At 51.6% G+C, this 13,896-nt stretch overlaps 1 protein-coding gene across 1 annotated transcript in view; it reads left to right on the top strand.

Moving 5' to 3' along the window:
• The first annotated feature begins 2,854 nt into the window (after positions 1–2,854).
• LOC114660471 (C-terminal binding protein 1) overlaps positions 2,855–13,896 on the top strand; it is a 45,230-nt gene continuing 34,188 nt past the window's right edge. Inside the window, exons 1-2 of the mRNA XM_028813186.2 lie at positions 2,855–3,009; positions 13,181–13,383. Coding sequence (XP_028669019.1) covers positions 13,326–13,383 — 58 coding nt within the window. The 5' untranslated portion in view covers positions 2,855–3,009; positions 13,181–13,325. The remainder of the gene's footprint in view (positions 3,010–13,180; positions 13,384–13,896) is intronic.

The raw sequence follows: 13,896 nt of genomic DNA, 5'->3' as shown, positions 1-13,896 counted from the left end.
CTGTGGGGGGGGGGGCACCTTGAACCCAGGGTGTGACAACTGCAGGTACGGCGCACCCGGTGGCTTTAATGCATCAGTGCCAAACATGTTTGGGGAGGGTGAACCGGGTGAGGACAGAAATAATTAAATCGCAGGATGAGGGGATTCGCTAAAAAATCCACAGGGGATGCGAGGCAAGTCCTCGAAAAAAGGCCTGGATACCCCAACACGATGCCAGGCCATAATACACCCGAGTTACAGAAAAAGAGGCCAAAGGAGGCCTAAACTGTCTTAAAAATGACCAACGGGCAAAATACGCCAAGCCCACCTGAATCCTTCAGTAGACCCCGGGATGTAATACTCCAAATGGCCAGGACCCCAACTCTCGAGACAGGCCAAGGGCCTCAACGCTGCAGACGGCCCAAGAAGTGAACACTCAAAAAAACAGAAAATGAAACCTGCAGCAGAAAGGGAGCAAAGACGGAGACGACCTCGGTGGGGTGGGGGTATGTGGGCTTGTTATGGTGGGCAACATCAGCCACTCAGAGACCCTCGAGGGGCCTCGCACTTTGACATGAAGATGCCCGCCTCGGCTACCCTTCTTGGTCTTTATCTCTTTGATGAGGTTGCGTGTGTCTTTTCGCTTACGGCGCCACCACCTGGACAAACTCACCCTTGTTGCTGGGCTATCGGGTTTCTTCCGACATTGCAGATGCGACGCCAGCCTTGAAGAAGGGAGACAGCAGGGCTCGGCTAATTCTGTGCCATGCACAAATATGCCAAGTGTGATAACAAAATTCAAAGAGGACCCGAAAATAACAACCTAAGTAACTGCCAGCCCACCCGGAGAAGAGGGGCGTCCCGCCAAACGACTCTCAACTGTGGTGGCTGACAAATGCAAAGCATTCGGACCACCGACTACAGGACCCCAGTGGAAGTGAAGGGCACGTGCATTTAGGACTGAAGTCAGCAAGAACTTCTTCATGGGAACAAACTACGGAGACACCGAGCCAAAGTAGAGACCTTGAGAAGGACCTGGAGGAGAGCTGGAGACCACCAAGCTGGCAATCACGCAGGCTTGGTGGGCCGAGTGGTCTCTGCTCGTTGGTCGTATTTCTTGTGTTCTTCTCATCCTCAAGGCTGGTATCGCAGGTTCATTTGTTGAATTCCCGCTGGCCGATGGACCTGCCCGCTGGCCGATGCCCCCGTGGACCATTCGATGGCTGGCTGGCTCGTGCATTGGGATTACTGTGTTAATCTGCCCATCACGGGACACACACACACATGTAGCCGGGGTCTCTTCACAGGTCGTGCCCACCGACGACCTGCAATCAAAGAGCCAGTCAAGCCCAAGGAGACGTTCACCAGCTCAGGTGACCAGTCATCCTTGTGTGGGCCAGCAGGTGGGGGGGGGGATGCAACCAGACCAGTGAGTCCTTTGGGTGGGGAAAGAAAATGAAACTCCAGAGACAACCCACTGAGAGACCAGAAGGGGGCGCAAAACCAAGAGTCCCCCCCAACTGGGAGCATGCTGCACCGGCCCCCCGCTGGACCAGTTTTGTATAGTGCCATGCTACGGTGGTCACCATCTATCTGTCATCTAGCACCTCTGTTCAGTGTGCTGCCTTCCCTATCTAGTTATCTGTTATATAGCGCCTTTCATATCCAGCAGCAAGTCAGCGTGGAGTCAAACTCGGACCACTCTTTCATATCTTGTATCTATCCCCCTGTGCCTTTCATATCTATCTGTTTATTTCTATTGATCTGACTGATCCAGCGCCTTTCATTTCTACTTCTGTATCGGTCATGCAGTGCCCCCCCCCACTCATTGTATTATATAGCGCCCCACATCTGTGCATTTAGCCTCCGTGCAGTGCCTTTCACATCTGGTGTACAGTCCAGTTCAATTCTTCATTCCATGTAAAATGTTGCTGCCCTCTAGCAGGGTCTTTAGTGTCTTTATCCCCCACCCTGGCACTGCCCCCCAGCACAAGACGGGACTCGCAAGCCAAAGGGGACGCAGGGTTGGCACCAACAGCACTGTTATCTGCAGCCCAGTATCGTCACCACTGAGCACAGACCGTGTCCCAACCCGATGACAGTCTGCCACTAGGGTCACGACTACCCAAAAGGACAAATCTGTCAAAGTGCCTTGAGCATGGGAAAGGCGCTATATAAATAAAATGTATTATTATTATTAACATGCAGACTTGGCTTATTGTGGCATTTAGCTGCCCTCCCAACATATTCAAGTGCCCTCCCATGATAACATCCAACTAGTGCCATGGCCCGTGATGCAAGGTGTCGACCCTGCCCCCCCCCCCCCCCCCCCGGGACAATTGGGCAGCATATTCCTGACGGTCATTGCTCGTGGTGCTTGTTGTCATTAGATAGATAGATATAGATACTTTATTAATTTTAATTAATTTATACACTAAATGTGACATATCACGTAAGCCCCTTACGCCCGTCCTTACAGCCAAAGAGCACAACACACTATCAAGAAGGATGAGTGCCAGTCCTAAATAAAATGCGACGGGCCAAGCCATGCATGCGCAAAAATGTGTGAGGGTGGCACAGGTGCTGGGCACCTTACCTTATGGCAGTGCCAGCCCCAGGGGCTCATTTAGCAGGGCTTAGCCCACCCCTAATCCCCGGCGCTGTCGGTTGTGCTGTTTTCTGATGGATTTTTGGGACTCTCTCTCACGATGCCCACCACACTTTACCGTGGCCGCTTTGGGCACACTGGCACATCCGTCCTTTTGTCAGCCGTTCCTGGACGGTCCTCGAGGCGACGTCTCTTTCACTCCTCCCGTGCGTGCGCTTCAGCCCTTGGCCGCTAGGTGCCGCGACCAACGAAGCGGCGTGGGACGCAAAGCCCCAGAGGAGCTCCTCTCTCCCTGCCTCGGAAGGAACTCGTCGAGTAGCTCTCTGACCTTGTGAACCGAGGGCTTCCTCTTTCATGGCGAGCTGGAGAGAACGCTGCTGGCCGACTGCGAGCTGTCCCGCCCCGCACTTGGACTGCGCCCGGTAAGCCGTCCGGGCGAAGCGCGAGGCCCGGGGAGCGTCAGCGGCGAAGGGAGGCCGTGATGAGCCGCGGCGACACACTCGCTTACTCGGTCGCTCACGCACGCGCTGTCGGTCGGCCGGCCGGCCCTCCTCTCCGTTCCGCTCGTCGGCTCCCGTCTGTGCCTGTCGCGCGCGTTCCTCGGGCTTCGCGTTTCGCTTCACTTTTTAGTGACCACTCGAGGGGTTCTTCAGGCCCGGGGGGCGACTCGCCGTCTCCCGGACGCCTGCTTTCGCCTTTTCCCGTTGGCTCTTTTCTCTTTCTTCTCTGTCGCCCCTCGGAGGCCGCGGCCTGCACCCTCCCCCACTCACCTGCACTCATTACCGCGGGGGTCTCCGCTGCCCTCCGCTCCTCCTGACCTCCTCGATCGGCCGTTGTTTATCCCTGGACTCGGACTGCCGCTGCTTTCTCCTTGGATTTGCCACTTCCATGTCTGCTCGGCTTTCTCGTGCCCCTCCGTGTTGGCCGTTTGGTGCCCCCCGATCCCCCCGCCTTTGTCAGCTGCCATCCTGTCATGCCATGTCCTGTCTGCCCCCTGATCTCCAGTCTTGGTCTCCCACTGACCCCCTGTGTTGGCCTGTCAGGTCCGCCGTGGCGCGGAGTATGGAAAGGGGCTTCACGGGGACCCCCGAAGTGATTGGAGTGTGCCCGGCTGTGCCCTCGTTTTTACACTTTGTTCGGAGGGGTTTGCTTGGTGGTCACCACCTGCGTGCCAGTCGAGCTTTTTATAAAGTGGAAGAAAAAAAACCAAAAACGACTAAGCGCTCCAAATAAGCGTCTTTATGTGGTGCCCATCATGCCAAGGCGCTATATAAGACCACAGTTCTCCTGTGTTTGCTTACGGTGAGGGTGTGCACAGATGAAGGGAGTGTCTCAGGATCACACTGGCACTGCCCTTCTGGTTTGTAGCCCCTGGAGAGTTTGGTTGATTTTTGTATAGCGTCTTTCCCTGAGTGCCGGCGCAGATCTGACCTCCATTCCCAGTTACTGAGCGCGTGATGCCCTCACCAAGATGGTTTATTTAAAGACCCCGATGTGTCAAAACCCCCAGGAAACCAAAGTGAGTGATGTCAAATGTAATCGCTGACCAATGGAGGGAAACAAAAACTGAAAAGTCGACCTCTGGGTGTTCTGTGGTCAGTTATAATGGACAAAGGCCCCTGCTGGTCACTCTACTGGGCCTCCCAACATGACCAGTAAATCTTCCACTATCTCGGGTCTCTTTCTGTGAGCAGGAGAACAGCTTGGCAGTCGAGAATTGGGCACAGCAGGGCACCAAGATGTGGAACCAAAATTGGGGGGGATTGAACGGTCAGTCAGAGTTCACATTTCACACCAATGGCCCGCTCATGAGCTCCCTAACCGGGGTATGCCAGGCTAAGGTGACCCGGTGGGGCATCTCCTATACCAGCAGGCCGGTCCCACCACGGCTTTGGGGCCTGGCAGCTGTGTTCTTATTGATCCTTTAGCAGCCTGACTTGTGCCTGCAGCTTTGGGTCATTCCGAGTAATCGGCTCTAAAGGTAGCTGGACGCCAGTGCGACGAGTTGAGGACGCGGGCGATTGACGCAGCAGCACTGTGAATGAGGCCGACATGTCGCAGCGGTCCGTCCTCCTCGGAGTAAAAGCACGCGTTTATTTCTCAGAATGCGTCTTACTCACAAGTGATGTAAATATTACAATATTCAACAAAAACTGTGGCCAGCGTCAGAGGGGCTTTAGATCTGCTGCGTTAAAGTGACGCGGCGGTGTTACGGTTGGCATCGTCTCCCCATCAAGTGCCTTGTCCCTTCTTTGTCAACCACCCTCTTCATTGAATTCCTGGACACAACAGGAGAAATGGCAGAGCTGAGTGCCCTCTGCGTACCAGTTTGTGTTGCCCTGAGTGCCAGGGGTGCTGTATGTGACTTCTGAAGGTAGTGATGCCCACATGTGTCTGCAGATCACGAGATCGACTTGAGCATGAGAAAGGGGCACAAGAAATGACCTGCAGCACGTCCTGTTGCACTTCTTACGTGAGAAGACATGAAGATGGTGTTTGTGAGCACAGTGGCACTTCTCGGGTAGAGTGGGCTCTGAGTGAGAGGAGGCCGAAGCTGCGTTTCAAGTACGTTTAATAAATGTCTATAAGGAAAGCTGCAGGTGTGCCAGCGTGTTTTGCACAGGTGGGCTTTGTTTTGAGGTTTAGCTGGTGCCCCCCATGGGTACCACTGCTTTTAGCTCAGTGATGATTAGACTGGCATTGTTTTTATGGCCGACTCCTCGCTGGCACTTCTATTGGCTTACCTTGTGTCCTCTTGAGTTCCTATGTCTAGTGATAAAGCTGAGAGCGGGCACTGCCCGGGCACCTTTTCACCAGTATTATCAGCTTGTTTTCCAGTTCAGCCCTGAGCAGAGAGGTTTTGTGAAAGCTTACGTTCCTCCATGCCGCAGCTGAAAACTGAAATGCCGTCGAGTGGCCTTTTCTTGAAGCCCCTCAGGTGAGCAGCAGTGCGCTATTTTGAGCGGTGGTCTAGAAATGTGAGTGGCATTGGAGGAAGCAGGCAGACATCTCAACGTGCAGTGCGGGCCTGGGAATGTGGTGGTCCACAGTGTAACAACAAATTGGGGGGTTTGTTTCGCTTTGGGGTTTCTACAGAGCGGCTTCATTGTGAGCTACGGGGTTGGTCTTCACTTCACTGAGATGTCCTGCTTAAGAGAAATGCTAAAAAACAGAAGCTCAGCCCTCGCCATCTGTGTACCCACTGGATTGGTCAACTCTGAGATGATGATTCCGGATATTTCCATTTTAACAAACTCTTTAAAGTCGCCTGTTCTGTCAGAGAGTCACTTGACTCCGTTTGTAACATTTGCTTTTGGTAAAATGTGAATTGCTGAAGAGTAGAATTCCGCTGTCACGATGTCATCGGGCTTTCGTGTTCCAAATGTGTCCCCCCGGGTTGTTTTTTTATTTTTAATATTTTTGTTGTTGTTTCATTTGTCCTGCCCTTATCGTGAACTCATTCTTGTCATTTTGTCTTAGAGTCCCCACGTCGTTGTCACTTGGCCTTTGGTTTTTAGGGTTTCAGAGCCCACTTTGTTTCTGCTGCCTGTGTGTGCAAATGCAGAATTTGAAAAGGACACGCTAAATGTACGCCGTTGTCCTCTCCGCTTACAAATGTGTGACACTGCAAGTTAAACGGTCACAGCTCATCGGGTCAGTGATGTCGTTTCGCTCTCAAGGCAGACACAAATCTGTTTTTGAGCAAACTCCATAATGGGATAAATGTGGTGCTAATGAGTGTGTGTGTGTGTGTGTGTGTGAGGGCAGAGCCCACCAGAGGAGTGGCAGTGACAATAATGTCACTAAAATAAATTAAAGCCCAGATGCACACAAAGTGCTCTTTAGTTGACACCACAAACGCAACTGTCTGTCTTAGCAGCGAAATCTGAGTGTCGATGAGTTACCATGCAGTCCTGCGGCCCGTAACCCACCACACACACACAACTAAATCAATCGGACAAAACGATCATCAAACCAAAGTCAAAGCTAAACTGTCACTTCCTTCAGGTCCAGGTGAGTCCATCAGCCCACAGACGCCTGGCCAGGGCACCAGGAAGCTCTTTGTCACGCGTGTGTGAAGAGCCACACAGACTGGAAGCAGCTGGGACCCCCCAGTGAGTGTTGGCCAGTCCACTCACTGTCTGAAAGGCACAAAGCCCCCTGTTATTCACAGGGCAAGTCACACACACAGCAGCAGGCGGCACCCCAAAGCCGTTCAGTCGGCAATCCCACCTATAAAAGGGGCTCACAGTATAAAAACACTAATGGGAGAAAAGCAGAACATCAAATGGATGGCAAAAGGCCGGAAAACGTCTTGGACCTGTCAAGGGTGGATGTCGTCCTGGGCGGCTTTTTAATTGAGCGGTCACTGTGATGTCTGGATGCAGGGGTCCCGTCCCTCTCCCGCTCTCTCTGTTTTTTGTTTCTTTCCTTCGACATGTCTTGGTGTCCGACTGGTCACTCTGTTGTTCTTTATGTTGAAGCTCCACGGGTGTCTCCAGGACACGTGACGTGAAGTCCCATCTGGTAGGCCTGTTGTCCTTGTAGTGAGTGACGGCACTCAGAGGCTTTGGTCCATTTTGCACCTCCTCACTTTTTTTTTCATTCTCTCAACCACTGAAACTTCTAGGAAGGGGGTACAAGAGAGGTGGGCCTCTGAGGTCCTGTAAACTCCATTCCTCCCGGTTAGTTTGAGCAAAATTCCAAGTTATTACGAGCCGCCTGGAATTTGAGAAGGAGACAATTTCACCCTGCAGGTCACCCTCCAAAGTCACATCAACGACGACGATGACATTTTATTTCTACAGCACATTTCATACAGCAGTGGAGCACCAAGTGCTTCACAAGATGACAGAGAGAGTTACAAGAAAACCAAATTAAGATTAGGCAATAATATGAAAGAATAAGTGACAACAGTCCAGGCCAGGAGGACCGTAAAAACTCAAATGTGCAGGGGTTCATGTGGCGACGCCATCACATGACAGTGCTACTCCATTATTAGCCTGTGGTGTTACGTCTTGAGAGCTTTGGCATCGAGGCGACACCTGAATGTGACGTCCCCATCCCTGAGCAGCTCCACACCCTGCCCTCCAAGCGGCTCCACGGCCCACACGTTGTCCGCTGGCCATTGGATACAACTGAGGGGACCAAAGGGTGGAATGGCAACGGAAACCTGAGCAGAAATAGAAAGGTGTCGTGACTCGAGCCGGTCCTGGGGTGGCTGTGACTGCGCGATTTCTTCTTCAATCAGCCGGGCCGTCCCACTTGTGACAAACAATCTGTTTCGTATGTGACGTACTTCATGTTGTCTGTGGCGACAGGTGAGATAAATCTGTACTCTTCGTGCCGAATGGCGCTGATGTCCCTTTAAGAGGACCAACACTGGACAATTGTGAATTTCCCCTTGGGATTAATAAAGTATCTATCTATCTATCTATCTATCTATCTATCACCAGACAGGATGGACACACCCATGAAGAACACTTCCCACCCCTCAAGTGTCCAGTCATAGGCGCATCACATCCCCATTTTATAAACATATTGAGAAGCAAACACTCTCATGAATGAAAACAGGACGCACTCAGACATGAAGAAGCTTTTGAACTAAAGAGCCGCCTCCCCGTGTCCCTCATTGGTCAGGAGTCCCACTCCGTAGCGGCTCATTCATTGGCTGGCCCTCCACTTCACGTCATATCGACGAGAGGCACGCAGTGAGCGATGGGTTCAAACCAAAGTTTAAAGTTAAACAAGAGCGAGTGAAGACCCCGTCTGTGGACTTGTGCGTATTTGAGAGGCTTCAGCAAGCAGGTGGTCCGTTCGCCCCTGGCACGTTCAGTCTGTCACATGATCCTCCGGGAGGCGGGGCTCCAATTCAGGTTGAATTTTACTAGTCACACACAAGTGACCCACATGGTACAATGCAGTGTGTGGTGACAGAGCTCAGCTTCAAGAAGAATATCCAAGGACCACAGGAAGACTGACCTTATAAGGCCCTTAAAACGCTTGTGGCGTCTCAGCGCTCTACATCTTCATTTATGACAACGTTTTCCGGAAATGGCTTATCGAACAATTTGTGTGTTTGGGATGTTCATTCAAGTGGATGGATGGCTTGACAGGACAGTGACGTGAGGTTTCCTCAAGCCCCTTCTTAATTTGGATGTCCAGTGGTGGTCTCCATGGATGCCCGTTCTGTTAGTCAGCTGATGCTCGGGGTCAAAATAAATCTATTTGCTGGAAGCTGATTGGAAGTCGATGAAGCTGACTGATGCTAAGATGGCATCACCAGCCGGTTTGACATTAAACTCCTCAACATGGCGATTTGAAGCAGACATCCGTGTGCTTGAGTCCACTGGCGTGAAGTGTGTGTCACTTGTCCCGTACATTGAAATATGTAACGTGATGGTGACATGAAGAGCACACGCAAGCCAGCCTTTCAACACCCAGCCCCACGAGCCTGGTGTGACATTTGTGAGAGGTGCTGAAAAGGAAACGAGCCCCCGTGGTACATGGGTGGGTTCTCCCTCTAGTCATGTTGATGTGGTCATCACGTGTACAGACAGACAGGGACGTTGTTATGTAGTCACTCAAGAAGGGGTCCCCCTCTTTCTGTGCCCCCATTACCTGCACCATTGTGCAAATATATAGCGCCCTTCATGGCTGGCCACACACAGCTTACAGTAGAGCATCCAGTCCTGAGCAGCAGGTGGGCAGTACAAGTGGGAGACCAGCACCATGCACACCATGGGCGTAGGTGCCAGCCAAAAGGGGAGGTTGGCTTTTAGAGACCCTTGGAGACATATGGTTGGGGGAGGTGGGGGTGTTTGAGGGTGGGCACAGCAAGCGCATCCCATATTAATCCTTATCCGCCTGTCACGTTGTGCCTTTCCTGTCAGCTATAAGGTGCTTGTTCTACCCGTCTGTTCTTACCCTTTGTATCACTGCCACATTGTGCCTTTCCTCCCTGTTGCCCTCCCCTGGCTGGAGTATAGCGCCTTTCCCGTCTTTATCTTCATTATCTGACACCTTGCTTATTTTATAGTGCCTTTCATATATCTGTCTGTTCAATGTGGTGTCCTCATCTCACTCTCTCTCTATTATATAGCACCTTCTCTGCCTTTTATCGGTGCGCCATGTTGTACCTTCACTATCTGTTATAACTTATGTAGTGCCTTTCAGTTTTTTATTCATGTCTGCATGTTATGTGGTGACTTCCTTTTCTGTTTCTCTCATATAGCTCCTTTCACATCTCTTAGTGGTGACAGTTGTAGCCGCCGCGTTGTCCCTTGTAGTTCTCACTTTCACTCCTCGCGTCTCCAGCGCCATGACAGACGACAATGTCACGGTATTTACTAGAGATGCCCCTGTCACTCCGCACCCTCCTCGGTCCTCGTCACTGAGACTTCAGACTTAAATGACAGGCCACGTTCAGCTGTGGCCCACTTTTGTCCCCAAGGCAAAAGGTCTGTGCTGGGTATCAGAGGGGAAGGTGAGGAAGAGGATGACTAGAAAGAGAAAGTGGGACACAGCTGAGCTAGCCGACACACCGAAGGGTGTTCCCTAAACACAGCGGGGCATAAAGGTGGCAGTGAGGGTCTGAGGTCCATCCCTGGGCACAGCACTCACATGGAGTGGAATACGAATGGAGAGACTTCAGGTATTCAAGGGTGGGATTGTTGAGGATGTCCATAAGCACATTTTAGAGCTGTAGTTCATACGTGGGGGCGCTTTGACCCCCTGATGCCAGTGGGCACGGTGTGTTTAGGCTCAGCTTTTATTCAAGTGATAGGCAGCAGTTGTGTAATGGCAGCACTGGCACAGCTGCACATTCTAATTTGGTCAGAAACGTCAAGCAGAAATGGAAGAGACGCCACCGAGTACCCAGCATGCACCACAGCGAGGCCAAGTGACACTTGGCGTAAAGTTCAGAAGTGTCGGCTTTGACTGCCTTTAGAAGCTGATGAGTCTAAAGAGAGGAAACGGGGGGGGGGGGGGGGGGGGGGCAGCATGCAGCAGCCGACATCAGCACAGGATGTGGTGTGGTGCCAATGACAGAGCGTGACCGCCTGTCAGCACTTGAGTTCACTGTCACAGGCACCCTGGCATGCTAGGTCTGCCATGTGCAACACTTCAGGAAAGAAAGTGGGCAGCAAAACAGCTTTGGTGCATAGACAGGCCATTAACAAGGAAATGCTGCCATGGCACACTAACGGGCACCTGTTGAATGAGTGCCATCAGTCTGAGGAGAAGACCTCGGCCGTCCGTGCAGTGAAATTCCGCCATTAGTCATGTGATACGAGTTAACCAGTGAGTGACGACTGTGAGGCTTGTAAAGCTCCCCTTCTATCACTGAGACCACCAGAAAAATGTCCTCCCCAAAACAGGGCACAAGCCGGCCATCTCCAGAGACCTCGGCCCTCCAGCTTTTACTCTTCCCGTCTGCTGCTCACTGAACTGTCAAGGAGCCCCCATGTTGGGAAGAGGAAGACTTGACGTTTTGAACGGACATCACATCAAGCTGTCTCATATGCCACCCACAAAAGCATGGAGGGCTTAATGGCCTCCAAAGAGGACCCCAAGAAAACCTGCCTTGAGAAACCAGAACTCCTCTGGGAGAAAAGTCTGATGAAACCAAAGTGGAGCTCTCGGCAATGCGGCCCACCAGAGAAATGAAGTTTAGAAGACAAAGTCAAACGCGGTGGGTGGCTGCCCTGCTGCCTCTGGTCCTGGAGGCCTTTGATGCATGAAGGGAAACCAGAAATCCAAGGGTTACCGAGGGTCAGGGTGTGGGTCAAAGGTCAGGGGGGAATCCTCATCCTCAATCCAAAGGGAAAACCTTTGGAAAGAGCGGACATTCAAGAACAACTGGAGAAACTGGGAGAGGAGCTTCTAGATGGTCACAAGGATTAGGTGAAGGGGGTCTTTCTTCCTGTCCAGGTCACATTGTCCTTTTCTACAGACCACTCGAGCAGACGTCTGTTTTCGAGTGTAGCTTTGGCCATTCCGTTCAAATGAGCCATCTGGCATGACAAACCTAAAATGCCAGACTGCCAGTCATCCAAAGTCTCTAGCTGTGGCATCACGTCCGCTGTGCAGATGGTCACTCCTCTTAGGGTTTAGTGACACAAGCCAAGTGATTAGGGAGATCACGGTTCAAGGTATCTGGTTTAAGAAATTGGGCTGTACTGGTTTGAATGGAAAATAGCTTTTGTGCCTTCTGCAGCCTCGCTCCCTCTGCTGGATGAATGGGCATTTTCTGGGTTCTGTCAAGTAGGGCAGTTGCCTCCCCACGAAGGGAGTATTGGAGTAGAATTGTTTATGGCTTGATGCCCTTTATAATGCCAACTTCCTTTAGTCACTTTCTATGTCATATAACAGGGAGTTTGACCTTGCAAGCTGCTCTCTGTAGTGTGAGAAAAGAATTGAACTGTCCAGTGAAACCAGGGTCCAGTTACGTTGGGGTGGGTAAATCTGGTTTAAGAGGGGCACGGCACTGGCAGAAAGCAAAATTGAGAAAATGGCCAGCATAATAAGCAAAAGCCAAGAAAATGTCTGCCGCCCTTTACTTGTAGACGTCCACCTGTACCAGGCGCGGGTACCCTGGGCAATGACACAGCGTCAGCGGGTGCCCCCTTGTGCTCAGCCTGCCAAGGTTTGTAGTAAAACTTTATTTTTAAATTAAGTGAGCAGTTTTTCCGATCCTTTCCGATTTCCTTAATGTCTGCTCAACTCTGATTTAGCCGTAGGGTGTGACGTCGGCCCGATGCCCGGTTTACTCCTTTTATGTCTTCTGTTAAGATTTAAAGGTGGTGCCCAGAGCTTGCCCCCTGGTTCAGGTCCCTGTCTGTGCGGGTTCTCCGTGTTTCTCCTCCAATCCTGTGATGTGACTTTTGGTTGATATTCGGTGCCTTGCGTTTTGTCCTGAAAGTCGCCAGTGGTTGCGTTGTGGTGCTTTGTACCCTGAGCAGGTGTGGTAAATGGTGCCATAGTAAGACCCCCCTGGATGAAAATCCAACATTTCTTTGACTCCTTTTTACTTTGTAGTGGTTTTGTGAGTTTTGCAGATTTTCCCCTGTGGAAGTCTTGCTTTTTGTTTCTGCATGCGGATGTTGCAGTGACAATAAGAGATCCCTGCTGTTCTGCGGTCCTGTTCCCATGAAGCATTGCGCACTTGCTAGGGGCGTGGCTTACAGAGGTTGCACTGAATGACATCATCAGCATGACGCTTTGAAAGTCGCCCTGTTGAGTCCGTCCGTTACTCTCTGCGGTGATCTGGCTGTGCGTTTCTGACGCTTGCCGATTGCATGTTGTTCTAGCGTTCAGATTTCCTCACGTTTGATTAAGTTTTATTGCTCACCTCCTGGTCCGTCCAGTTTTTGGGCTGCCCAGTTCCTACCTGTTGGTAGGACAGCCATTTGCCCTGAAAGTGCACTCCAGCGAGAGGCCCGGTGAGCAACACTGACCCCCTGAGCCGACATGTCAGTGAAGGGGGGGGCCTGGCAGCTGCAGCTCTAGCAGAAGACCGGTGTGCCAGGGCAGCCTGCATAATGCCCAAAGTGAACAGCACTGACCTGCTCTCCCCATTTGTCTCCACAGCCCAGCGATCCTGAGCACACCCTAGGAGGAGGCGTCAGGCCCCGGCCGACCTTGTGTTTCTCCCCCTTGTTGGATTTGTGATTTGTCCTCAGTCAGCAGTACTCAGACCACTCAGAGTGTCGCCGGCGTCTGCCGCACATCTTCAATGGCTCTCATGGACAAGCATAAAGTGAAGCGACAACGTCTGGACCGCATCTGTGAAGGTAGGTGGTGTCTGTCGTCTTCATCGTGTCCGTTCAGACGAGCCCACCTGGGCTAAGCAGGAGTCCAAAACAAGCCGAAGTGTTAAGTGGCGTCATTTGTTAATTTGTGATTATCCAGGTAGTGTCTTTGTACGACTCGAGGGGCTTGTTGAAGGGCTTGTGTGTTTGTGATGGACGGACTGGCTGGTCTGAACTGGGCCTCACGATTGACTACTCAGAGAGGCCTTGACTGACGTCAGTCAGCGTAAAGAGGATGGTACAGATCATGGGGGATCTGAACTTTTCAAGCCTTGACTGAGAAGCCCTGTATGGGGAATACAAAAGAGGAAGGTGAGACGGTGCTCAGCCAGTTTGTGTCGAGCCCCACATGTGGTGATGGCCATCTTGATCTCATTGTTTTGCACAATAAAGACAGAGTAATAAAAACGGAAGTTATCGACACTGTAACCGTGAAGATCCTCAACCTGGTCAAATTTGAAACCACCTCTGAAAACCCACAAATGTTTAGAACCA

Source organism: Erpetoichthys calabaricus, chromosome 11 (genome assembly GCF_900747795.2).
Source record: "Erpetoichthys calabaricus chromosome 11, fErpCal1.3, whole genome shotgun sequence".
NCBI lineage: Eukaryota > Metazoa > Chordata > Cladistia > Polypteriformes > Polypteridae > Erpetoichthys > Erpetoichthys calabaricus.
Note: the sequence above shows the minus strand (reverse complement) of the source record. Positions and strands in the feature narration are given on the sequence as shown.